The sequence below is a fragment of the Scardinius erythrophthalmus genome (genome assembly GCF_964197995.2).
Source record: "Scardinius erythrophthalmus genome assembly, chromosome: 20".
Classification (NCBI taxonomy): Eukaryota; Metazoa; Chordata; class Actinopteri; order Cypriniformes; family Leuciscidae; genus Scardinius; species Scardinius erythrophthalmus.
In genome coordinates, this window is record NC_138240.1 from 3,457,044 (window position 1) to 3,484,704 (window position 27,661).

A 27,661-nucleotide genomic window follows, 5' to 3' on the forward strand; every position below is an offset into this window, starting at 1 on the left:
CACAATCATTAGCTCCCCCTGTCTTTCTCTGAGGCTAAATGTGTTTGGATTGGCAGCACCTCCACGCGATTGGCAGAGGCACCTGGAGTCTGGCCTGGAACAATGGCACGGGAGTTTCTCCATGGCTCTGAACTGAAAAGGGAAGGGATTATGCTTGTAATTTGTTTGTCATAGGATGCATTATGAGTCGTGACCATGTGTTTGCGGAGCAAGACTATTTGTGGGTACGACTGGGCGAAGCTTGTGTGGGCTGGATGTTGGAGTTGGTCTCTTCAGCCAAGCGCTCAATCAAGCTGCATGTACATGGTCAACCAATTCTGATTTTCCCTCGAGATCGGGCGCAGATCAGATCTGGTTGCATGCATGAATAAAGAAAAAATGCATAAAGCACTGTTTAAAAGTTTGGGGTCTAAAGGCTTGTTTACACAAGGGATGATAACTATAATGATAACGGCAAAGTAGGGGTGTAACGGTACACAGAAGTCATGGTTCGGTACGTACCCCGGTTTTGGGGTCACGGTTCGACATGTGTTCGGTACAACAGAAAAAAAAAGCAACAAATCCCCAATGCTAGGTTTCTTTTCATTTATTTTGAATAGACAGTTGTGCAATTTACAGTTTGTTCCAACTAGCAAGAGGGGTGTTTAGACCCCACTGAGGTTATTGGTACAGTACAGCCTCCTTTAGTGTAAACCGAATGCAAAGTTCAATATCAATACGCTTTTTTTTCAAGAAACCATGGAAAGATGAAAGAAAAGTGAAAATTATCCCACATCTATGCCTACTTCACCTTTCCACGAGGAGACAGCGAGTGAAGCGGCGGCTGAGGCTTCCCATTTCCATGCATATTTCATCACTGGACTGCAGTAGTGAGACTTACACGACACAATCGTCACAAAGCCAAATGAATTTGTCTCATTATAACAGCGGAAACAACAATACTCTGTCATTATGGCTAAACAGATAAGAGATACACAACTGTAAAGGGTCTATTTTTATTTGTATACACTCAGAATAAAAACAAAACATTGTTCTTTTGTAAATTAAAGAAAACAAACAGGATGCCGCCCCGGGTTTCTTACCGTGAAGTTTGTGGAGAGCGTCACAAAAAACGTATTGAAACTCAGCGTATAGGCTACTAGCAAGCCCTTGCATGCACAGACGAGTATAAGGTGTTCATGAGCTAGGAGCAGGAGCAACTTTTGCTAAGTATTCTGATTAATTATTTTGTTATTTTGCCTCCACGTCCCCCCGATTGCCCACGAGCTTCTCCTCCTGTCCATACGGTAATCTCTCTACTGTGCGACAGAGAGTCGCGTGGTTATGACGTAATCTTTAGCCTACTTTTACAAAAACTGCTTCTACGAGGCCATGACGTAAGATACAAGGAAATTGAGCTTTTTATACATTTTTGTGTTTCTTAAGAAATAAATAATGGACAAATGGAGTCTTTAAACGCCTCAGATGTAAAGTTATTCGCTGTCAAAGTGACACCAAAATGAATGGGAGTCAATGGAATGCTAACAGCAGGTGATGGTCTGCTAATCAATGGCGGCTCCCGGGGAAGCTTCAGTTTCCGGCTGATAGATTACCCCCTGCTTGCATGTCATCTGAACTCTTGTATTGGGTTGGTGCGTAGATCGTCTCTTCTTCTTCTACTCTTTTTCCTGGCTAGCAAACAGCGTTGCATTACCCCCTTCTGGATTGGAGTGTGGATCGTCTCTGACTGACTGTATTCGTAGTCTGACTCTATGCACCGAACCATGACATACGTACTGGGACAGTTTGGGACGAATACATGTACCATTACACCCCCACGACAAAGAGAAAGTATATATGATGAACAATTAAAACATTAGCAGCCAATCAGAATCCATCCGACTGTAAAAAGCTTGAGCATTTAAATCGACAACAAAACTGCAGCGCGCTTAGAATAAACAGAACGATATCGTCACCCGGTGTGGACGCTAATATAGTTATCGTTCTTGGTGTGAATGTGCCTTAATTAGCAGTTCAATGTAAACATAAGTAGCAAACAAGTAGATATATAAATACTAAACCAGTTAGACAAGCTCACATCTTTATGCTAGTTGCAGTCCTTATGAAGCACTCTGTAAGCAACTTACATTTTAAACGAAATACAGAACGCCTTAAAATGCACATTTGAGGAACAACTGAGAGATGAGAATGTGCTCCCCAACTGTACAACACGGCATGGATCAATATGCACACAAATCACTTCATACAGCACAAAACTGAACTGTGAATGCAGACAGACGGGACAGAAAAATCCGAATGTGTTAAATTATTGCATCTGTAAATATTAGCACCTAAACATGGATCTGGCACTCTGGGAACCTGTTGGGAGTGCCAGAAAATGCTTTGAGTGTAAAGGAAAATGGTGCACTAGGTCACAAACAAAATGACCTGATTACAGAAGAATCTCTAAAATGACACAATCTTAATAACTGCGCACTAGTTGGATAATGTAACACTTGTACAACTAAAAAGGCTCGTAAACATTTGGTCACTTGCACAAAAATAGGAGCCACAAACAGGACGGGCACTATATAAGTACATAACACATCAAAATAAGGTAAATATAGTTTTCCTGTCTACAGACCAATTATTATGAGATTATACTTCAGGCAGCAAAACAGTAGTTTCTCACAATCAAGTTTCAGCATGAATCCAGCCACTCCCTGCAGTTTTTACACTGTTTAAAACCGTCGCTTTTAACACAAAAACACTTTGTTTATCATGTAGATTCTACTTAGTGGTTTAAAATGTCAGAACTCAGCATTATGAACAGTTATGAAATACTGTAAAAAAAAAAAAAATCACTATTCAGCAGTAAAGCGTTTCAAAGCCGTGAAGTTCTTAACTGTGATCCCTTGTCTCGGGATAAAACCGCTGGCTACCTGCAGCTCGTGAAGGCCTTTCATTCGTACAAAAACACACAGGGGTTTTATATAATTCTGAAAGAAACTCAACAGGACTGACCAATTACTTGGACCTGTTTGTGTGTGTTGGTACCAGGGCTAATGTTAATCCGGCGTCTCTGAAACAGCGGGATGCGAGGAGAAGCTCACTCCAGCAAATTCCAGTCAGGGATGAGTGTGTGTGTGTGTGTGTGTGTGTGTGTGTGGAGGCCTTTGGCAACCAGATGCTACAATTTAAGTATGAACAATTGGATAAGAACAGCAGAATTTGAGCTGATTGTAACTTCTTGCTGAAGGCATCCTAGTATTTCATTATCAGCAACACATTTTGGTATTCCAAAGATGAGAGATGCTCTTTAAAGAAACAATTTATATTTAATTACCATGTATGACAATTTAGAAGAATCATACTGGTCATTGAGGCTTTCAAGCTTTAAATGGACACAAAAGCACCATGAAAGTAGTATAACAATAGTCCATATGATTTGTGCGCTATATTTCAAGTCAGACAGAAATGTAAGCCATTATTCACCATTTAATCACTGTTATTTAGTAATTATTTAAGCTGTATGGACTATTTAAATAGTACTTTCTTGGTGGTTTTATGTCCTTTTTGCAGTTTGAAAGACTTGCATGCAAAAGTGTGAGCACTCCAACACTCACTGTGTGTCCTATAAAAGAAATGAACTCAGAAACAGATTTGGAACGGTATGAGGGCGAGTATTAGTGAATTTTTCTTTTAAAGCGTTAAATACGCTTCTTCAAAAGCATGTTTATTTAAAGCAAACTGGATTTGAATTGTGCCGTACTAAGTGGAGGTGTTACAAGTCTCCATTCTTTTTTTTGTGATCAATATTTTTATGATAAGTTATCATACCAGAAACATATCAAAGCTCACTGAACTATATACAGACAGATGCCATGAAAACTGTCCATATATAAACAGAAAAAAAATAAAATAAAAAATAAAATAAATAATAATAATAATAAATTTACAGAGAGAGGGAGATGTAAGATGTCAAAATCTCAGTTTATCTAACAGAATGTCCGCCATTTTTATCCAGCTCTGAATAGTATTGACCTTTGCAGTGGTAACAATGCTCTATTCTGAAAAACTGAAGTGTTAAATAAATGTTAAGTCTTGGTCACAGAAAGCGTATGTGACCGTTGCTGGATATTTATGGTTGTATATGGGCTGCGTGAGCTGCAATTCCAGGATGCAATCATTCTGCTTGAGAACATACATAAATATCCACACCCTCATTTAAGGGAGGAATGTGGACACGGACAAACCCAAACCCAAACCATGAGATATTCACAGTTTTAGCTTTGCAGTTGAGGAAGACATGATATCAAGATCAGATGAATGAAAAGACTGGAAAGCCTTGAAAACAAGGTGACCTCACTGGTTTAACACATCACGAATAACAGTGTCCTACAACATACAGTAAACAACACGTTTAACACCAAAGCCCTGAGCTTAATGACCACACGGCCACAAAAACATAAACATACAGTGTGGTCAGAAAATCTGACACAACATTGAAAACCATATACATGGTATATATATATATATATATACATATACACATTTAAATCTTTATATTTTATCAGTTTATTTCCTGCTTTAAATAATATATATATATTAGGGCTGTCAATCGATTAAAATTTTTAATCGCGATTAATCGCGTGATTGTCATGAGTTAACTCGCGATTAATCGCATTTAATCGCACATTTTTTATTTGTTCTAAATATACCTTAAATTTATACTTTTCAAGTTTGTAATACTCTAATCAACGTGGGCATTGATAAATATAGATGCTTTATGCAAATGTATGTTTATTATTAAAACCATAGTCAATATAGCATGAAGACGAGACATGTTTCAAAGGTCATAGATGTTTTTCAAAGAACTTGTTCATGTCTATTAGACACATGTAGAAAGAACAAAGAAATACCAGGTTCCCATTACTTCTCTTCTTTGCACTGAGCAATTTACTAACACAAAAATGTTTAGATTTTTGCATGACAGGGCAGCTCTTCTGAAAATGCTAAATGTACATTTAGCATTTATTATTACATTGTAGTTTGTCTCTCTCTGTGCCCATTTTGATGAAGCTAAATTATCAATACATTCTCAATAAAACGTATATTTTACTGTTTCTGTTGTCAAACAACGGAATGAATTTGAAATGGTGACTGAAACGCGACCAAATAAACATAACCAGCTCTCCCTTCCAAGACGTTAATCTGCACAAAAATTCTGATAATCGAGCCGTCGTCTGGTGAAATCAAATACACATAAGCTAATATCCGTGCTCTGATTTCGGCTATATTTGCAAAATTAGAGAAGCAACATAATATCTGTGTTTAACTGAATTAAAGCGCTGCTCCTCCGCGTGAGACGCAGAGAGAGAGAGAGAGATAGAGAGAGAGAGCGAGAGAGAGAGAGGCGCGCGCGCGTGCTGAGAGGGCAGTACCGGCGGTACCGGTATATTCTCAGAAACTAAATAAGGTTTGGGCGCTTTGTTGAAGGGAAAAAAATCGCTAAAGGGGTCTGCAATGTCGCTAAGTTGCCAACACTGTGTATCTCCATTTCTCCATATAGGGGTTGGGTCACGGGTCAAACTAAATACGCGCTGCGTTAATCGAGCGTTAAAAAAATTAGTGCCGTTAATATGATTTTGCGTTAACGCGTTATTAACGCGCTAAATTTGACAGCCCTAATATATATATATTAGGGCTGCACGATATTGAAGAAAAATGCGATATGCGGTAACTCAATAAATAATGCGATATTCGATATGTGATACGATAATGCTTAAAGTGTGTAAAATAAACTTAAATTATCTTTAAAATATGTTTAAAATTATATAACCTACACACGTGTTTCACATTCTTTTTGTGACGAGAAAACATCCCTACAACTTCTGAAAATGAACATCAGTGTTTTACTGTGGCATAAGAAGTGTTATTTTAACATCAGTGTAAAGGCCCTTTCACACCGGATGCGTAATGAAAAAGCGAAACGAAAAAGCGAATAGTTCGTGTGCGAATAGTTCGCATCAAAACCATTCACATCAGCCGCGACGCGAATTTGCGACGTCTGTGACGTTCAGAGAGCTTCAACATTCCAAAACTTTCACGCGAATCGCGCCGACAGCTGAGAAAACATGGACACTTCATCATCATCATCATCATCATCCAGTCATAGTCATAGCATCCAGTGAAGACGAGCTTTTCATTTTATTTAAAAGACAGAAAAGAAGGTTTTGGGTGCACCCAATCTTACAGAACAGAAAGTCTGAAGGGGAGTATGCTTATGTGCAGTTTTTTTTTTGCGTCTTCAACAGTGCGTTTTGTAATGTAACTACACATTACATGTAACACACGAAGTAAGTTAAAAATCATTCGACTAGAAATATCACACAAAGAATGTATAGTATAGCCTACTAAAAGCAGCCCTAAATAGTCTCACTGCATTTTGTTACGTGTTCAAGGTAAACACGGTCTCTGTCTCTATCTTTGACGATAATAGTGTTAGCTTTCTATCCCAAATGTAGTTTGGCCTGCTAGCCTACACAGCACAGGACTATCACACAACACACTCACAGTCGCGATTACCGGTTGGTTGGCAATGCTACGCCACACATTGTCTTTCAAAACGTTGTCCTTGTAGTATGTAAATTGGCTGAAGCCTATTCTGTCGCCGCAAAAGTAAAAAAAAAAAATCGACATCGAAGCGAAAAAAATAAAAGTCGTTTTTTCGCCTCAGCACATTCGCGTTCGGTGTGGAAGCGCTCATTACACAAACAGCTGATCAAAAAATAAACCCATCGCGCGAATTATTCGTGCGTCAAAATCGCGTCCAGTGTGAAAGGGCCTTAAACCACAGGGTTTAGGGGTTTCAGGTTATCCTACATTAGGGTTATTTAACAACAGAAACTGAATAATCAAATGTAAAAATAAAGTTCATAAAGTTTTGTTCATGTAGTTGCCGGGGCTGATGTGATTAAAGCAAAAGAGAAACACACCAAAGACATTCTCAAATGTTCACTCAAATTGCACTGCTGATAGTATAATTTGTAATGAAACCATGCGTGTTAAATAATGCATTCAAGTGCTCTCAGACTTTTTGACCCCACTGTGTTTTAAAAACAACAAGGCTGGTAACGTTTGGCAACCACACAATCTTGCACAACGCTCGTTGGTGCTTTCGTACATTTCTCCCATTGAGCCAACCGAGAGGACAAAGAGAGGAAAGCTTTGACAGTTTGGAGACTGAGATATGAGCGTGATGGGGATCACAGCATGGCAAACATCAACAATAACATTCAAATTCACATAAACACAACAATGCAACCCACCAAGCGCACCAACAACCTGACCTGTGGGAATCGCATGCAACTCGACTGAACAAATCTCCTCCCAGATGTACGTCAGTTCGGTCACAAAGGCTTTCCTTCTCATACGGACAAGACCTGCCGCTGGCGTTTCCATACGAGCAGCTCTTCGGCATATATCACTGCTATGGCAGGAAACGAGAGCTACCTAAACGTCCCTCGAGTACTTTATAAGTTTCAGGGTTTTATGACCTCGCTCCGGCCTCTGATAAGAGTCCTGCACAACGCTGACCCGGCTTTCCCTGCCAATCGGCCTGACACATTACAGGAAGGCCATATTGTTCTACACAAGCTGCTTCCCCCTTTCATGATGGTGCGAGAAAGATCTGGGAGAGGGGTGGCAGTCCTGTGAGAGAATGAGAGCGAAGCTATCACGGTGAGAAAGTGAGGGTGAAAATTAAACATAAATATCAGTCAGGCCGCAAAGACACAATGGGCCATTCGTCATTCTTACGGCCGGGGCAACAGGACCTTTACCGGTTGCGACGACATCAAGAAATGCGGGAAATGCTGACTTGCGCTTCCACATAATTCAGAACTGATTATTGGAAGCTGCGTCCAATAGTCTTCTTGGGAAAAGAAAAGGTAGACAGAAATCTGAAGGGAGTGTTCATACTTTCCTGATAATCACTGATGTATGAAAAAGGACTCAAGCATTTGTGGAGGTACCAATGAAAAGAACAAGCATTAAACTTCCTCCAATTCATCGACTTTAACATTCAGATTTGATGGGGCAATTTCCTAAAATTAAGTTTTAAACAATCAAAGTTTCAAGTAGGCATGGGTTTCTCAGCAACAGCAACAACAGTAGTTAGTTCACATAAAGCTTAAACGAAAAGTCTGATTTGATGAGTAAACGTTAATTTCTTCCAAAAACTCTTATCAATCTTATGACCTCAAACTTTTGAATGGTAGTGTATCACTTTATAAGACTTGGAATACAATGCATTAACTACTTTTATAGTGCTTTTTGGAGCTTAAAGGGATAGTTCACCCAAAAATGAAAATTATCCCAAAATTTACTCACCCTCAAGCCATCCTAGGTGTATATGACGTTCTTCTTTCAGCCAAACACAATAGACGGTATATTTGAAAATATCCTAGCTCTTCCAAGCATTATAATGGGAGTAAATGGTACCCTTTTTTTTAAGCCTAAAAAAAGTGCGCACATCCATCCATGATAAAAGTAATCAATACGACTCTAAGGAGTTAATAAATGTTTTCTGAAGGGAAGCGATGCGATTTTTGTAATACATATATATATACACACACACACATTTAACTTTCTTCACTAAATAAATAAATAAATAAATAAAATAAATACACACACACTTAACTCTTCACAAAAAAATGTAGACAAATAAATAAATAAAATTTTATATATATTTCAATATATATTTATAAATATAATATATATTTCAGATGCAAAAGCCTCTAAGTGCCATCTGAAATTTTCTTCTAGAATGATAATTTTTATCAAGCTCGTATATTAAGTCCAATAATTTCACTTAAATGGCAATGCAAATTACCTATTAATTGTCATTTAAGTGAAATAACTTAACTTAAATATACAAGCTTAATAAAAAGGATCATTCTAGAAGAAAATTTCAGATGGCACTTAGAGACATACATACATACATATACATACATATTTTATTTTTTGTGTGAAAAAATAAAGTTAAATGTGTGAGGATAAGTAAATGATGACAGAAATGTTCATTCTTGGTGAACTACCCCTTTAAAAAACAAAACATGGATTGACAAACACAGTAATGTGGGAATGTTTATGAAAATGTGTTTTGAAATTACCTGCAGGAAGAGAAAACTGGCATCTAAGGAGCAGGCGAATAACAGGAACAACTATAAATACAAGCATTCAGTGTCCAAAGCGATGTCTATATATGGACCAGCATAAGCAATGAAGCCTTGTGACTTCCTGTGTGTTGTGAGCCATCCAGGAAGTACATTTAATTAAGAGTGATAGAAAACATTAGTTGCGCATGAACTATTTCTATTTGATATCACTACACATCTCAACCCGGAAAGCGCGCATTTGTGCTCCACACGTCATGAGAACACACACATAGACATCTGTTTGGGTCATTTAGCTTAAAATGGCTGACAGTGGCTAATCTTTCCTGCAACTTAGATGGACAAACATGCAGTGATTGCAGGACGTGGACAAGATTCCATTAGTCTCTAATCTAAATCTGTCTCTAACAGGACCATTTTCTGTAATGAGTCAATGTTCACACACACAAAAGACGCTGACAGAGGTCAATTGGGACATTTAATCAGAAACGGCCTAAACTCAAGATTAGTCAGAACATAAACAAGATGAGTTCAGTGATTACTGGGTCTTTTTTCGTTTCGTTTCTTTTAATGCTAGTGAAAGTCATTGATCAGCAGGTGTCTGAGGGCTTCACAGTTGTTTAGGTTAGTGTGAGCGCATGGGTTGTTGATTTGTGGGGGACCGAGGACAAATTCTTTCACTGCTGTTTTGTTACGGCTCTTTTGTCATGCAAAATCTAACGATGTGCAACATGCTGAGATACAGGAATAGACTCAAGACACATAATGACTGATATAAAACACATAAGGACTGTATAGATTAGCACATTTTTCTTACTTAGACACACTAACCTCAGATTAACAGAATTAGGGCTGAGGAAACTAGCTAACCAAATCACAAATTATTCAACCACTTTTGACAGAAAAAAATTAAATTTACATTTAAAAAAATCTGAATCTATGAAACAAAATTGTGGACATGATTAGAAAAGGCTAAAAAAAGTCACACTTTTACTCTTCACGGTGCACTAAATACATCTTATAAAACTAGAAACCATTTATATTCACTAACATTCAAAAGTTTGGGGTTATAAAGAAATGCATATACTTTTATTCAGCAAGGACAGATTAAACTGATCAAAAGTGACAGTGAATGCATTGATAATGTTACAATAGATTCCTGTTTCAAATAAATGCTGTGGTATAAATCAAGCAGCACTACTGTTTTAAAGAGTGATAATAATACAAATGTTTCTCAGCATATTATAATTATTTTTAAAGAAGAGTCATGTGACACTGAAGACTGGAATAATGATGCTGAAAATTCAGCTTTGCATCACACGAATACATTACATTTAAAAATATATTAATATAGACAACAGTTGTCTTAAATATTTCACAATATTACTGTTTTTACTGTATTTTTAATTAAATAAATGCTGTCTTGGCGAGTAGAAGAGACTTAAATCTTACTGACTTAAACATTTTTAATTGCTAGTGCATGTGTGTGTATATATATATATATATTATATATATAAGCACTTAAACAACAATGTAGGCTTCACATTTGAGCTGTTAAACCCTCTAAAAATTTTGTTTTTGTTTTTACAAATGGAGGTTTTACGAGTTTTTTAACTTTTCAGAGGCAGCGTATGATTCAAACACTGCTAAAAATAAACCTCCAGCACTGCGTTAATTAACATAATTGTGCTCAAAGCAGCATCAGAAATGCTGAACAAGCTCCAGTGCTCATGTTGATCTGCACGAGCTTCCTCTGGGATTACAGATTACGCCCCAATGAAGTCGAGCCAGATACACGCCACATAATCACCGTCCTACTTAACCTGCGGAGCACATTAGCAGGAAGACATGGAGCGTGCAGGTCGGCACACACCTGACCTCGCTTCAGACACAATCCAGAGGGTGTGTGATTCTGTGTGTGTTAAAGGGAAACACCTGCAGACAGCACAAGGAGGCCACCATTGTCCATGGAGAACCGTGCACTACAGTACATACATGGTCAGCGTGTCTTTTTACATACTTGTGTCCACGCCAGACATGCACATCCTACGCCTGATCACCAAACATTCAGTATACCAGTCAAAAGTGTGTTTCTTATATTAAAAAAGCACAAATCTACACCACAAAGAAGCTCAAATATACCATTTGTTGTTAGTTTTGCAACTAGTCCTGGATCACATGATCAGTTGTACTTGTTCTAGAGAGAAAAGGCTTGACCCTTACCCTTCTCTTGAGGCGATCTCTCTCTCTCAGCGTGAGCGTGTCGGCTTTGGCGATTACAGGGACGATGTTGACTTTGCTGTGGATCGCCTTCATAAACTCAACATCTAGAGGCTTCAGGCTGGTAAAAAAAAATAAAAAATTAAGCACACAGAAGCACAAATCACACACACTGCCATTCAAATGTTTAGGGTCAGTAAGATTTTTTTAAAACTTTTACTAAGCAAGGATACATTAAATTTATCAAAATAAATTTATAGTGAAGACATTTATAATGTTACAAAATATTTCTATTTCAAATAAATGCTGTTCTTTTGAAATTTCTATTCATCAAAAAATTATATTCCACAAAAATATAGCAGCAAATCATCATATTAGAATGATTTCTGAACGATCATGTGACACTGAAGACTGGAGTAATGATGCTGAAAATTCAGCTTTGATCACAGGAATAAATTACATTTAAAAAAATATTCAAATAGTAAACAGTTACTTTCTATTGTAATAATATTTCACAATATTATTGTTTTTACTGTATTTTTAATCAAATAAAATGCTAATAAAATGCAAAAACATAATAAATAATAATTCTCATATGAAAACATGAGAAATAATCAGAGTAAAAATATGTTTGTACCAAGCATGAATTATCACCATAACAGGAATGGAAACAAAACAATGCATCTACCATTAAAATTCATCCTGAAATGATGAGATGGGCGAATATTTGTCGTCAATTCAATAAATGTTTATCCGGGACTGTTGAAGATTTGAGTTAGAACAGCTTTGATGTGAATTTTTACTTTTTTGTTAGGTTTTCATGTGACCTAAGAATTATTCTCAGAAGCTGCTGAAAATGTATTTTACACTTAGTCTGAATAGCATGTATGTTAATATTTAGCTGAGTTTTTTTTTAATGACAATACACATTAATGTAAAATTCAATTGTGATTTTTGTTGGTGTTTCATGTTGCTTTGATGCATCACTCTTGCTGTAAACAGGCCTTAATTGAGGGCTAAAGCTAAGCCACTTTCTGCAGGGATAAAATGTTATATTGACTGATGAAGAGAGGCAGAACATGTGCAGGTGTTTTACCCGTGTCCAAATGGAGAGATGAAGTAAAAGCAGCAGTGTACTCTGTTGTCAACGATGTGTCTGCGGTTCAGTCCGCTCTCATCGTGCAGGTATCGCTCAAACTGATTATCGATATACTGGATGATCGTCTTAAAGCTGTCGAAGAGAATAAAGCAGAGAGCAGAGAACAAACTGAAAGGAAATACTCAGATTTAAAAGCTTGTGATTGTATTAAACAAGCGCATTAAATAAACATCGGATATGGATCTCAGCAGAACAAAACCACAATCTAATCGCAGGATAGAAAGACGCATTTTAGAAATGGTGAACAACCACTTAGTCAAAATAAAGCTTATCAAAACGCTCCACAACATCATGTTTACAGGTTCTTGCTCAGCAATGACGCACCACATTTATTTTAGTATCACTGAGATCCTATCATGTTTATATTTTATGCTTTCACTTTCAATTTAAAGGTAGTAATTTTGTTGTGTTTTTGTAATTTTTAGTTTTTGATTTTTTTACCCCAAAATTCTGTCATTATTTACTCGCCCTCATGTCGTTTCAAACCCGTAAGACTTTCGCTCATCTTCGGAACACAAATGAAGATCTTTTTAATGAAATCTGAGAGCTTTCTGTCCCTCCATTGACAGCTACGCAACGACCACTTTGACGCTTCAAAGTCACAAAGAGATCGTAAAACTAATCCAAATTAATTGAGCGGTTTAGACCAAAATTTCTGAAGAGACTCGATCACTTTATATGATGAACAGGTTGAATTCACAAATAAAAATTGATCAGCAAACATACAGAAGCGCAACCGAACCTAAACAAACCTCATTGGTTCTTGCAGAAGCCCAACGGTGATGCGTAACACGAGAATGAACCTCATTGGTTCTCGCACATCAAGCGAACATGCTAGAGCTTCCATTAACCATATCAGATGTGTGCATTTATGAATGTTTATATGTGAATAAAAGCCTAAATTCAAAATGTTCATCATATATGTCTCTTTAGAAAACATGGACTAAACCGCTCAATTCATATGGATTAGTTTTGAACTTTTGGAGGCTGTCAATGGAGGGACAAAAAGCTCTCAGATTTAATTGAAAATATCTTCATTTGCGTTCAGAAGATCAACGAAAGACTTATGGGTTTGGAACGACATGAGAGTGAGTAATTAATGAAAGAATGTTAATTTTTGGGTGAACTAACCCTAATTTTAGTTGTAGTTTTAAGTACATCAAGTTAAACTAAATGAAAATGTGAAATGTTGTCTGTTGCTTCAGTTCACATTTATTTTAATTAACAAAAATAATTTTATGGTTTAGTTGACATGTACCCACTCTCAGTTCTCTTAGTTCTCACGACCAGATTCCCTTTTGCTCTAAAGTCTCCGGACTTATCTAAACAGCAGCACACACTGAATCACTTCTGCTTCTGACGCAGATACGATCACTGCACTTCAGATCTCGGCCTTGAGACCGCAGCCTTATCGAGAGGTGGAAGGAGGAAACATGACATGATAATATCGGTAGGTAACGTGGATGGCATATTTTCATTAACAACATTAGAAGTCTGTGGGTAAGAGATGGGGAGGATATTGTTCTTTCAAACAGGACGTTCCCAGCATTCCTCAGCAGGGCTCAATGACCAATATACAAACACAAGGCAACAGCTGCCGATAATCCACAATCAAGTGCCATACAGTAAATAGTCTCTGCTATGGAGATACATAGACACATAACACTGAGTATTAAGTTAATAATCAGTTCAGTCTTCCATTCAGGAGGTCATAGTTATATGCAAGGTCTAATTTTATGGTAGATAATTGTAATAACACACAGCTATTTCAACTAAGGAACATTTTTATGCAGCACTATTCCAAGTGCACAAACATGTCAAGAGTGACACACATTACATAAACTTTATGTTTTAGAAATAAATAAATGTAAAAGTAGGGATGGGTCAAGATCTGCGTCTAGGTGAGATCAACTATTTTTTAGCAAGAGCACTAATTTGCATGATGTGCTTTAGCTATTAGACAGTTTGCACACACACAAAAAAACATCTCTACATACAGCACATCATTTAAAGCACTAGAAATATTACATGAATTTCATGTTTTTAACATTTTATCACATAGATTTCACATGGAAACGCTTCCAAAACCACATGTTTTCCATGTGCAAAGTATGTGTTCAACATGACAACTTCATTTTTTCAAATTGTCTTTCTTTAAAAGTGCTTGTGATTTTTATTTTCACACTAAAAAGGTGCTTATTTATTTGGTTATATAATATAATGACATTCAGAAGTGTGATTTAAGCGTTCAATTAATATAAGAAATGTGTCAGATCCTATATAAAATAAAGTTATGCAAATGCAATAACATTTTGGAACAATTATATAATGCAATGCAGAATCAGTGTAGCAACAAGATACAAATACAAATGCCATTCAAATCTGTGACGGCATGTATTTACAGCAGGTGTGCTGTGCTTCGCAAATATCCCGTTATTATCCAACACCAATAATTTATGGTACAGGCAGGGAAAATGATAATGCATGGAGAACGTCAAACTTAGAAGTAAATATATGGCTCAGAAGAAAGAAATTTCACCTTCCACACCCATTGATAGTGGCTGGTCTCTACCAAAATGTTTCTTACTACATGCACACATTCAGCAAACTAAATGATGACACACCAGAAGTGTTTATAAGGTTTTTTTTTTATATCAAGTTAATTATAATGACTAAAAAAAATGTGTTTTTGAATCATTTTTATAACTGAAGATGTCCCCAGATGTCTCCAAAGGGAGGTTCGGTCAGATTATGCTGACTTCTTGGGATAAATTTAGCCGAGTAAACACACACTGACCAGTCCTGGCTGTTGATGGCATCTCCATATCCAGGCGTGTCCACTACAGTCAGGCGGAGCTTCACTCCCCTCTCCTCGATTTCCACAGTGGACGCTTCAATCTGAACCGTGCGCTCGATCTTCTCTGCGCTCAAGCACAATAAAAACACAACAAAAGATGTGCATAAACATTTGAGGGGGCACATCGAGACAAATCACATTAAACATCATGATTTATTGATGCAACATAAAAAGTTATGAACGCTTTCTGAGAACCTCTGGGAGGAAGCCCTGGGCTACAGACGGGATTATTGTCTTGAAAACAACCTTTTTTCTACAGAGCTTTAATAGACAAAGTGCTCAACAGAGGGATCTGAAGGGATTTGATATCCATTGAGCAGAATCCAGAAATGTTCTGCATTCCACTGTGAGTGGCATCATGATGAAAAGAATATTTCTTTCTACAAAGAAGAATTTGGATACTTAAGACACACGTAAATTTGTTTTAAAAATATAACAAAATATCACATTATAAACTATATATTTGTAAAAAAAATAAAAAAATAAATAAATAAATATATATATATATATATATATATATAAATAGACTAATAAAAAAGACAAAAACAAAACAAAACTACAATTTTTTTTTACTAAAACTTGTGAGTATTTTATTTTAATTAACTATGACCAACATTTCTTTTTTTTCTGCAGGTCTAAATTTCACACTTAAATTTGTTTTAAAATTATAACAAAAAAAATCACATTATAAACTATATATATGTAAACAAATTTTTAATAAAAATAGACTAATAAAAAAATAAAATAAAAAAAGAAGACTAAAAATTTAACTAAAATTTGTGTGCATTTTTTTTTAATTAACCATTACTAACATTTCTTTTTTTTTCTGCAGGTCTAACATTTAACATTTGAGAACAAAATGTACTAACACTATAAGTAAAAGTTGGTGTCAAAATAGTGGAGACTTATGACACGGCTAGACAGTTATCTAAATATAATAGCCCCATGACATAATGAGTAATCACTGAACTAATAACCCCGTGACTTGGTAGATCTAAATTTGCTTTGGCAGTAACAGAAAGGAGGTGGATGCTGAATTTGCACAAATGTAGAACCAATCAGAGAAAAATTATGTGATGATGATGAGCAATATGTCATGTTATCTTTACTATGCAACAGCATGAACCTATTCTATATAAACCGCTGTATTCTTTTTGCTAGCGTTGTGCGACATGATTGCAATGCAATATATTGATAGACGAAAACATTGAAAGAATCTGAAAAAATCCTATACGTACATAGAAATGTGTTTTGCAATTGACATAAGTAGATCAAAACAATGGGCCAGTAACACACCTACTGTATGTGAGTTCATCATTTGTGCTGTGCATTTGTGAGTAACAATGGTAAAAATAACCACAATACTTAGCGAATAACCGGAATAATGAAAATTGCATGAAAACGGGAGAGAAGAATCACTGTAACATACCTTTTGGGCCAAAATAAAGTTAATTTACAGAGGATTTCTCATGACTGCTAGGGATTATTTCGGTCTTGGACACAATATCCTGTAGAGTTAATAAAGACCTCAGGGGACCTGTGTGTGTGTGTGTGTGTGTGTGTGTGTGTGTGTGTGTGTTTACCTGCCGCTCCAGGTATATGGCGCTCTGGGTAGAGGTCAGTCAGGAAGAGGCTGTTGATGAGGGTTGATTTACCAAGACCAGACTCTCCTAAGATAACAAATAACACCAAGTTAAAAACACAGTGTGTGTCTATCTGAATCCATGCCTGTGTTTAGATGTCACACACCTACAACCATCAGTGTAAACTCAAAGCCTTTCTTCACAGACTTTCTGTGCACCTGATTGGGAAGGTTGGCAAATCCCACGTATCCTGCAGCATCAGGAAACTAGAAACACACAACATCAGAACTGTTACACCGATGAACACATTTAATACAGAAACATTTAATATGTTGATTTATTCAGCACCAAAAGGAATTGCAAATTAAAGTATAACAATAGTGATTGCAAAAATAATAATAATTTCCCCAAAACACTCCCTTCCTCTTCCAATGATCAAGCAAATGGACCGCCTAAACTCATTCCACTGGTGGAGTCAGATGTTGACATGTCGGCCGCTCACACAAGAGATCAATGTTTTGAAAGTACGACCGAGTAAAAGTTCAGGAAATCACCCTAAAAGTAACTTTAATCCTTAAATGGAGAAGTTAGGAACTATCCAAAACAATTACACACTTCACCAAGAGAGTTACGTCTTACCTTTCCTTTTTCTCCAGACTGCGACATGACGTTCCTGCCTGATAACTAGACAAAGGGAAAAAAAACATTAAAAGAAATTAATCAATGGTCTTTTGGAAGTCTTGGTAGATTTCTCTTGAACTCACTGTTTAGGAAAAGACAACGTAATAAGAGATTAGTGGCCAATCAATATGAGTTTTTAAAGACTCAATATAACCATTATAACGCTAACAATATGTTTTTTTTTTAATTATAATAACAATACTGACAAAAATGTACTGAACACTTACAATCACACACAACATTTACACACAAAAAAAGAGAAAAAAGAAATATTCTAAAATCCTAAAGGCTTCGGTGTCACATGATCCTTTCGAAATCATTCAAATATGCCGATTTGCTGCTCAAGAAACCATGTTGAAAACAGTGCTTCATATTTTTGTGGAAACCATTGTACATTGTTTTTCAGGATTCTTTGATGAATAGAAAGATCAAAAGAACTGCATTTGTTGGAAATACAAATCTATTGTAACATTATGACTTTACTGCCACTTTTGATCGATTTAATGCATCATTGCAGAATAGGAGTAATTCGCAATTACCTCAAATTTTTAAATGATAGTAAATAAATAAATACTGGTACGGCTAGAGCCCGACCGATATATCGGCAGGCCGATATTATCGGCCGATATTAGGCATTTTCAAAACTATCGGTATCGGCATTTATAACGGCCGATAAATTAATATTTCAAAAATAAAATAAAAACGGACGAAACACCCTTCAACCATGTTATGAGTGTTGCAATTGTATAGTTTGTCCACCAGAGGGCACTCTACACCGTCCCTGTTGGCAACACTCGTGTATAACGCGCCACACATTCAGCAACCTGTTGATCCAGCCAGAGTCGGGCAGAGAGAACCGCGAGTGAGATCAGCGGTGAAGTGTGTTCATGGTGAGTTGGTCACGACTCACGAGACATACATTGCTTGAATAACAATTAAAAGAACATCCCTATCAGTTCTCTTAACTCAAATAAGGATGACAAAATTCGTGACTCATGTCCAGTTTTGCTGCGGTTAAATAAGCCGAGAGTGAAGCGGAACAACGCGACGTAGGCTTTATTCACATAAAATGTTAACACTGCAGTTCACAAAAGTTCATAATGTGCATGTGCTTTAATGCTTTGTCGGTTAAACATTTAATTTTAAATGGTGATGCGCTGTTCTAACGTGTGCGTTTCTCAGCGCGTACATGTGAAGCTCACATGCACTAAAAGCCTTTCTAACTTAGTCCAGTATCCAGGCGCTGGTACTAGAAACTTTCTAGTACCAGCGCCTGGATACTGGACTAAGTTATCTTTCGAGTATTATTGTGCTAATACTGTTAAATACACACAAGATTTACATAAACAATGTCGGTTGTCCGCTTGTCAAATGCGTGTACATTAGACGTGTCGTGCTCAGCTCTTAAAGAGACAGTAGCAATTGTAAACACATTGCCGCTTGTCCTTAAAGGGATAGTTCACCCAATAATAAAAATGATCTCATTATTTACAGGCACTCTAATGTTATTCCAACTGTATTAATTTCCTTCTAATATTTTTCTAATATTAATAGTTTGAAGAATGTGGGTAACCAAACAGTAGCTGGTCCCCATTGACTTCCAAAGGAGAAAAATATACTATGGAAGTCACTGGGGTACATCAACTGTTTGGTTACCCACATTCATCCAAATAACTTATTTTCAACAGAAGAAAAAAACAACTTGAGAGAGTTAATTATGACAATTTGAATTTGTTGTCAATTTGAATGTGAAATTGTTGTTTTTGTTCAAAGGACTAAACGTTTAGTCTTAAAAAAAAATCTTAAGTTTGTATTTTTATACATTTTATTTATCAGAACTTTAATATATTTTGATGTTCCTCTGTTCTGTTGTGACAATACAAGAAACAAGTTTCTTTTTAAAATGCATTATCATATTATTTTAGTTAAAACTCATAAATAACAACTACAAATAACTAATGTTAGGGAAATTTGTTAATGTTTTGTTGCGCGTTTCTGAAAAAATATATATATATATCGTCCGATATATCGGAATATCGGATTTTAAAACCAACAAATATTTGTACCGGTATCAGCCTTCAAAATCCTTTATCAGTCGGGCTCTAGTACCCATCAAAAGTTTGTACACACCAATTGTAAAGTGTGTCCAAACTTACTGTACTATAATACACATAAATAATATTGCTACTGTATTATAATATACACATAAATAATATCGGCCGATATATCGGTATCTGGCTTTTTTTATCGGTATCGGCATCGGCGCCCAAAAATCCATATCGGTCGGGCTCTAGTACGGTCACTGATATATCTTGCATCTTAAATGCAATAGATGGCCAATGAAATTCCAGTCAAATGAAACATTCACATTTAAATGGAAGCGCTGTCAATTGAAGCTCTCCATAAATCTGATCTTCTTTCACACACTGTAACAGATCTGCATAGGGTTGGGCTGATGATATTGATGGGGAACAAACTGTTCTGGTGAAGCTGGGAGTGTGTGAGTGTGTAAGACATGAAGAGGAGAGTGAGGGGTGACGACAGGGAGGGAACAATACTGTTTATCTTTCATCTTCCTGGAAACGCTTTCCTACATTTTCACCACTCCCCATAAATGAGGGCTCTCTCTTACACACACACACACACACACACGTGCTTTATGAGGTTTAGGTGAAAGTGTGTCTGAAAGTCTTCAGTGAAGGCCAAAAAGCTGTAATACTGACAGATCGAGTTGTTCATTTTTATGAGTGTTTCTACTCCCAAGACAGAGAAAAACAGCTTTGCATCAGAGGAATAAATGATATTTTAAATTGTAATAATATTTCACAATATTACATTTTTTAACAGTATTTTTTATTAGCCTTGGTGAGCATAAGAGACATCTTTTAAAAACCTTTTTAAAAAATCTTACCGATGCCAACTTTTTGAACTGTAGTGTATGTGTTCACCTAAGACGGCTATATTACGCCCTTTTACAAAGTACTGATTTTGTTTTTGGTCCCTACTAGAACTGTTTTTTCCCCAAATTTTTTCATTGTTGCAGCTCCTCTCTTCCTAGTCTGTCAGAAAAGCTCTGTTTTGTTCCTGGATCTTTGAAGCCCCTTCTTCCCGAAAAACTCAATGAGCTCTGATTGGTCGGCTGGACCCGTGTGTTGTGATTGGTCGAGTGCTTTGAGCGTGTTTGGGAAATGTCCCGCCCCTTCAACACTACTGACTAAGGCCCCGTTTACACGTAATGGTTATTTTGAAAAACGAAGACATTTCCCTTCGTTTGTGCCCTTCGTTTACATGCAAACGGAGAATTCGCGTCTGAAAACGATTCTTTCTAAAAACTCCGGCCAGAGTGGAGATTTTGGAAAACATTGTTTGCACGTTTGCATGTAAACTGAGAAAAACTGAGTTTCAGGGAGCTGATGTCATAGTATGTGACTATTTTCGGAATTCTGATTGCTAACGTGAGCTTGAGCTTCTCGTTACACTGCTCTTGACGGCATATACACGGGTTTGTGTAAACTAACACTTTTCTGAAAACTGACAGGTGTGCACGATGTTATTTTTGAAAACGGAGAGGGGTGAAATGTCCATTTATGAAAATAGCCGGCCATGTGTAAACGTAGCCTAACTCAACCAGGCCCCGCCCCTTTATTCTGCGCAAGCCTTGGGCGGTAATTATTTAAATGAGGAATATTGTGACGTGTTTGTTCCTGAAAGAAAACTCAAGACCACACTGGATGTGTTTCAGGGAGTTTAGAAACAGTGACAGTAGCGGCGTCTCCATTACCCTTCAAATTGTGCAAATAGAAATTGCACATTGAAAATACGCCTGATGGAAACACGTCAATTTCGCAAAAACTCCCATTTATAGCAAAAAAGTTTTTTCGCTCGCATGAGGTGGTTTTTCAGGCAATTCGAAAAATAAATATTTTGCAAAACTGCATTGGAAACAGCGTTTGCGCATTTAAAGGTCACCTGACGTAGATGACGCGGTGTTTTTGGATAGAATACGAGACAGAGTTATTTATTAAATTCATAAAAGACAGAAGAATTACAGGAATACTGGATTCTAAACCTCAAAGAAATGCCACAATCAAGACCTCGAAGCAGAAATGAGGGAGAAACACCCAGAAACACCTCATATGTGCCGCTCACAAGTATAGACAAAGGGTCTTTCCTTGCCATTAATGATTGGATAACACACATACGTCTCCTTTGATTAATAATAATGGCCAGTGCGGCGGCTGAGATGTACATACACCTACCAGCGTCCTTTGCTATGATTTTTGGAATGATTTATCGCGAGAGGAAAAAATTAAGTTTTACTTCAGAAACACCCGTCATTTCGCAATAGTTTTTTGTCGACATTTAGAAAAAAAATCAGAAGAGTTTTGCACAAATCTGTAATGGAAACGCGCCTACTGATATAGAGAATAACTCACTTTGGAGTGATTTTGTGCTTTGTAACTTTGCAGAGCGTTTTAATGGTGAAAAGGGAAAAAAGCTTAATAGGACCCATCATGCTGTGAAATGTCATGAATATCTAAACATTTTTACTCTGTTTAATCATATTTAGATTTCGTTTCAATTTTGTTCTAACCTAATTTACACAAAATAAGTAGAAAACAAGAACAAAAGCTGTAATACTGACAGATCGAGCTCTTCATTTTTATTTTATGAGTGTTTCTACTCCCAAAGCAAGAAAAATCAAGAGTCAAAGTGTTCCTCTGGAATGCATGGAAACTAATTTAGGATAAATGTCAGATTGTGGGCGTAACGGTTCTGCCTTTATAATGCTGGACATTGCGATTCCCATTTTATCACACACATACACACACACACACACACACACTCTGGGAGGTCTTGTTATTGCTGGCTGGGAATTATGGGAAGGATAAGCCAGTCTCGGATTAATCAAGTGGCCTCATTATCGCCACACTGATTACAGAGAGCAGCTCCACCTGTGATTTTTGCATTAACGTACATTAAACTCCAAAACCAAGAAAAGATTTAACAAACACACCAGCTTTCAACTCTGCCTCACCCTCAAACATGAGCACAGGTGGTGACCAGACTTAAGAGATTTGCCATTTTTACGATAAAATGGTTTTGAGGTTCTTAACAGAATTCCTGATGGAGCTTAGCAGATCGTAAGCTCGTGAGACATGTGACTCGAACGCCACATATACAGTCAGATCAGAAAGCTGGGTTTGCTCGCCGGTCATAACCGAACTAGCACTTGAGTTTATGAGTGAAACGTGCCGCCTCACGACCCCCGGCGTAATTCACTTCACCTCTGAAGAGCGGCTCTGCTCTGGCGTATTGATGGATGATGTTCAAGACAAAGGGCGGAATCGCTTTCAAACACTGACGGAAATAACACATCCATACAGGACAGGAATTGAGAGCAAGGGATGAGACGTGATAAAGGAAGAAAGAGGAGGGGTGAAAGGTTAAAGATGTAAATTAAGAAAAGAAAAGTCCTTTGATGACAGGGACACATAAAACCAAGATACACTGAAAAAAAAAAAAAGACTTTCGCAGCTTGTTCAAATTGCTTAGTTAAAATAAGCTTAAGCAACACAATAGCTATACATTTTGTCCTAACTTAATTTGATTGTGTTCAATCTGCTTAAATATATGTAAAATTTAAGTTTACTTGAGGATTACATGAATGATTTGTATTGCATTAACTGAAACTGGGCGGTGCTTGTTAGTTCCCAGCATGCTTTGCATATGGTTGAATTAAGTTAAAATTAAAATCAAGTGTTGTTTTGAGAAAATGAGAAAAGGGGAAGACTTAATAGTGTGTAATTGTGTTTAATGTTCAATTACATTGGAATTATTGGAACAATTTAAATTTAAAAGAGAAGAGTGGATTATTTTGTTAGGCTATGGACTGATTCAGTTAAGCCTACATTTAACTATTCTGCATGTAAATCTTAGCATTTAAGATACTAATATGTGCTTCTGCTAGCAAATAGCTAGCTATAGTCAATCAATTCAATTTTGTGTGACACTAAAATAAATGAAATCTTAATGGATGAATGAATATGAATAGCTGAATCATGTCAGGGAGCCCTTAAAATTTATAAATGATGTTTGTTTGTTTAACGTAACCCAGTTATGTGGAACCTGTTGACTTAAAAAATGTTCATTAAAGCCAACATATAATTTTTTTTGAGTGAAGCAGAGACACTCTTCAGATTCTACCACATTGTGGAGTAAAACAGTTTACTTTACAGTAAATTATCGGCCAGAGGTGTGTTTCTTAAAAGAAACTATGGATGCAAGTTCTGTCATTACCAACAGAAAACAAACTATGCTTATGGGAAACGCACAGTTGAAACAGTAGCCTGGAAATCCAGAACTAAATCTGAAAGATTAATGGTCTAGCATCGACTAATGAAAATCGGCCAGCTCGAGGGGCGGCACCAAGCATGGGTTTGAAAATCTCACTGCACGCAATTGGATAACACTACGACCAATCACAACAAGCCCCATACGCTTAGCTACCAGCGGAGATAACTGGTGGATTAGACTCTTGCCGTATCCGGTCGGCAAAACAGCAAAAACGCCCTTCTTGCAAAGGAACGATTCGAGTGCCATCTTCTGTTCCTCTTTTAGATAAAAAACAACTTGTGTTCATCCATAGCCATCTTGCAATGTTTACTAATGACTTGGACGTCACAGCGCTGTCGTCTTCTGTTCATCTCGCCTCTGGCCCGCCTATATCAGATAACCCGATGTGATTGGTGCAGCTCGGATACAGGGGCATATTTAATGAGCATCATTACTCGACACCAGAGTAAACTCGCTGAGCATATTCAACTTGTGCTCTCGCGAGAACTCTGGATTTCCAGGGTATTGAAAAAGGCTGATTTCAAGATTATTGGCCGATAACTGTGCCTGATTAGCCGATTAACAGAAGTGTGTCAATCCACCTATTAAAATGCTAAAAAATGCATCATGCTGTGAAAGTTTGTTGAAATATTTCACAATGTTTAATTACATTTATGTTTTGTTTCCATTTCATCCTCTAACTTTATTTACACAAAATACGTACAAAACAAGGGTTGTTTTCTGCTCCGAATAAAACATACTATAGGTGCCTAAAGATGTCACATAATTAAAAATACCCGCAAAATGTCAAACATTTCTCAGTACAGAACCAGAACAACAGTGTCTTTATACATGCAGTAAACACCTACTATAAGGAGTACTTAAGGAATCATCAGATTGCACAACTTAACAGTTAACAGTCTATTATAATGAAGAAGAGGTGATTTAGAAACTCATCTTGTTTACTTGTCACATGTCTTGCCAAAAGCCAAAATCCTGCTTATTATAAATTGGGGATTTCCTTTCAGACCACTTCTATTTAGGTTCAAGGTTATTTTAACAAAACACGAGCCAAAAGATATAATTTTGATGAATACAAGCTGCCTGAAGTTCAAACAACAAATGACTTCAGCTTAAAAATTACATTCAAATCCTGTCTAATAAAAGCCCCCTGAGACTCGACAAAAAGTGTTTTGGACTAGTGTTTGGATTTTAAGCGTCATCACTATAGTTCTTAAAGGGTTAGTTCACCCCAAAATTTAAATTCTGTCATTATTTACTCGCCCTCATGTCGTTCCAAACCTGTAAGAATTTCGTTCATCATCAGATCACAAATGGAGATCTTTATAATGAAATCTGAGTGATTACTGTCCCTCCATTGACAGCTACGCAACTACCAATTTGACGCTTTAAAAAGTTCATAAAGAAATCGTAAAACAAATTGGTTTAGTCCAAATTTTCTGAAGAGACTCGTTCGCTTTATATGTTGAATTTAGGCTTTTATTCACATATAAACATTCATAAATGCACACATCTGATATGGTTAATGGAAGCTCTAGCATGTTCGCTTGATGTGCGAGAACCAATGAGGTTCATTCTCGTGTTACACAATACGCATCACGTTTGAGCTTCTACAGGAACCAATGAGGTTCATTCTCGTGTTACGCATCACGTTTGAGCTTCTGCAGGAACCAATGAGGTTCATTCTCGTGTTACGCATCACGTTTGAGCTTCTGCAGGAACCAATGAGGTTCATTCTCGTGTTACGCATCACGTTTGAGCTTCTACAGCAGGGGTGGGCAAACTACGGCCCGCGGGCCACATGCGGCCCGTTAGGCTTTTTAATCCGGCCCGTCGAGTGTTTAAAAAAATTGTCATTAGATCGCATTCATTTGGCCTTTTTCTTGCAATACTTTATATATATATATATTGCATTGCATATATTTGACAATCGGAATATCAGATATTTCATGCCATAGCTAACAAATGTAAAAAAGGAAAAATGACATAAAAGCAGATCATAATTCATTCAGCGCTGTTGTGGCTGCGGTGTGTCACGTAACAAGTAATGACGCGCGTCACCATGGAAACCAAACAGACAGCGCATAGACTTATTGCGGGTTGCACGTTAATGTTTTTTCCTTTTTTGGAAACTCACAGAGAAAAAAATGTTTGGTGACCGCTTGCACACCTGTTTAGTTTTTCCTTTGTCTTCTGTTTAGTTTCTTTGCTCCTCTGGATTTGTGGATGTATCCTGACTGATTCCGTTTAACGACCTTTATCGCCCGGCTATCGACTAACGTTACGCTCCCCTGTCTGACATGTACAGAACCTGGTTTTGTTCATTAAATGTTCTGATCTGCCTTTGCTTTTTATGTTTTATTTTATTATTCTTAAAATAAATTTGTATATTCATTTATTTCGTTTTTTTCCCCCACAAATGTATGACTTTTGGAAGTGCAAATTGATTGCCATATGCATTTTTAATAAAGTTGAATTAATGTAACCTTCTGTCATTTTTACTTTTCTAAGTGTAGCCTACACTTGCAGGTGTTTTGTTTCTAATTCACTGTTAGGCCCATTAAATAATAATAAGGATAAACAATATTTTAAAAGTAGGCCTATAGGCAATAATTATCTAACATCTGACTAATTAAAAATTAACCTCAAAACATAACATGCTAAATGGGGGATATCCAACAGTATTGTCATAATGTCTCTCTCAGTTGTTGAATTTCGGGCAGACGTTGCCACAACATAAATGTGTTTGCTCAGCCCGATCTCATGAAGCGAATACCACGAATTGTATTTGTAGTGCTTATGATACGCAGTTTTCGCGTGCATATGATACGCACTTTATGGCGTGTAATAGGCACGCACTCCGCACCCCTAATCCTGACCAAAGGGTTTACAGTGCGTAGCATGCATGCAAAAAAAAAAAAAAAAAAAAAAAAAACCTTTTTGCCGTATAAATGGCACGAGAAATAAAATTTGTGGTATAGATACGCACTTTCATGAGATTTGTTTCAAAATCTGCTGGGCCGGCCCTCTGTCAAATTTTGAAACCCAGTGTGGCCCTTGAGCCAAAAAGTTTGCCCACCCCTGCTCTACAGGAACCAATGAGGTTCATTCTCGTGTTACGCATCACGTTTGAGCTTCTGCAGGAACCAATGAGGTTCATTCTCGTGTTACGCATCACGTTTGAGCTTCTGCAGGAACCAATGAGGTTCATTCTCGTGTTACGCATCACGTTTGAGCTTCTGCAGGAACCAATGAGGTTCATTCTCGTGTTACGCATCACGTTTGAGCTTCTACAGGAACCAATGAGGTTCATTCTCGTATTACACATCACGTTTGAGCTTCAGCAATAACCAATGAGGTTCATTCTCGTGTTACGCATCATGTTTGAGCTTCTGCAGGAACCAATGAGGTTCATTCTCGTGTTACGCATCACGTTTGAGCTTCTGCAGGAACCAATGACGTTCATTCTCGTGTTACGCATCACGTTTGAGCTTCTGCAGGAACCAATGACGTTCATTCTCGTGTTACGCATCACGTTTGAGCTTCTGCAGGAACCAATGACGTTCATTCTCATATTACACATCACGTTTGAGCTTCAGCAATAACCAATGAGGTTCATTCTCGTGTTACGCATCACGTTTGAGCT

General features: G+C 37.2%; 1 protein-coding gene across 2 annotated transcripts in view; it reads right to left on the bottom strand.

Annotated features, from left to right (window-relative positions):
* The window catches only part of LOC308680833 (septin-2), a 45,619-nt gene that overhangs the window by 16,028 nt on the left and 1,930 nt on the right, over positions 1–27,661 (bottom strand). For both annotated transcript variants that reach the window (XM_081349222.1, XM_081349221.1), the window contains exons 2-7: positions 17,617–17,661; positions 17,144–17,243; positions 16,978–17,064; positions 15,335–15,458; positions 12,475–12,609; positions 11,382–11,499 (exon numbers count right to left, since the gene is read on the bottom strand). In XM_081349222.1, coding sequence (XP_081205348.1) covers positions 11,382–11,499; positions 12,475–12,609; positions 15,335–15,458; positions 16,978–17,064; positions 17,144–17,243; positions 17,617–17,643 — 591 coding nt within the window. In that variant the 5' untranslated portion in view covers positions 17,644–17,661. The remainder of the gene's footprint in view (positions 1–11,381; positions 11,500–12,474; positions 12,610–15,334; positions 15,459–16,977; positions 17,065–17,143; positions 17,244–17,616; positions 17,662–27,661) is intronic.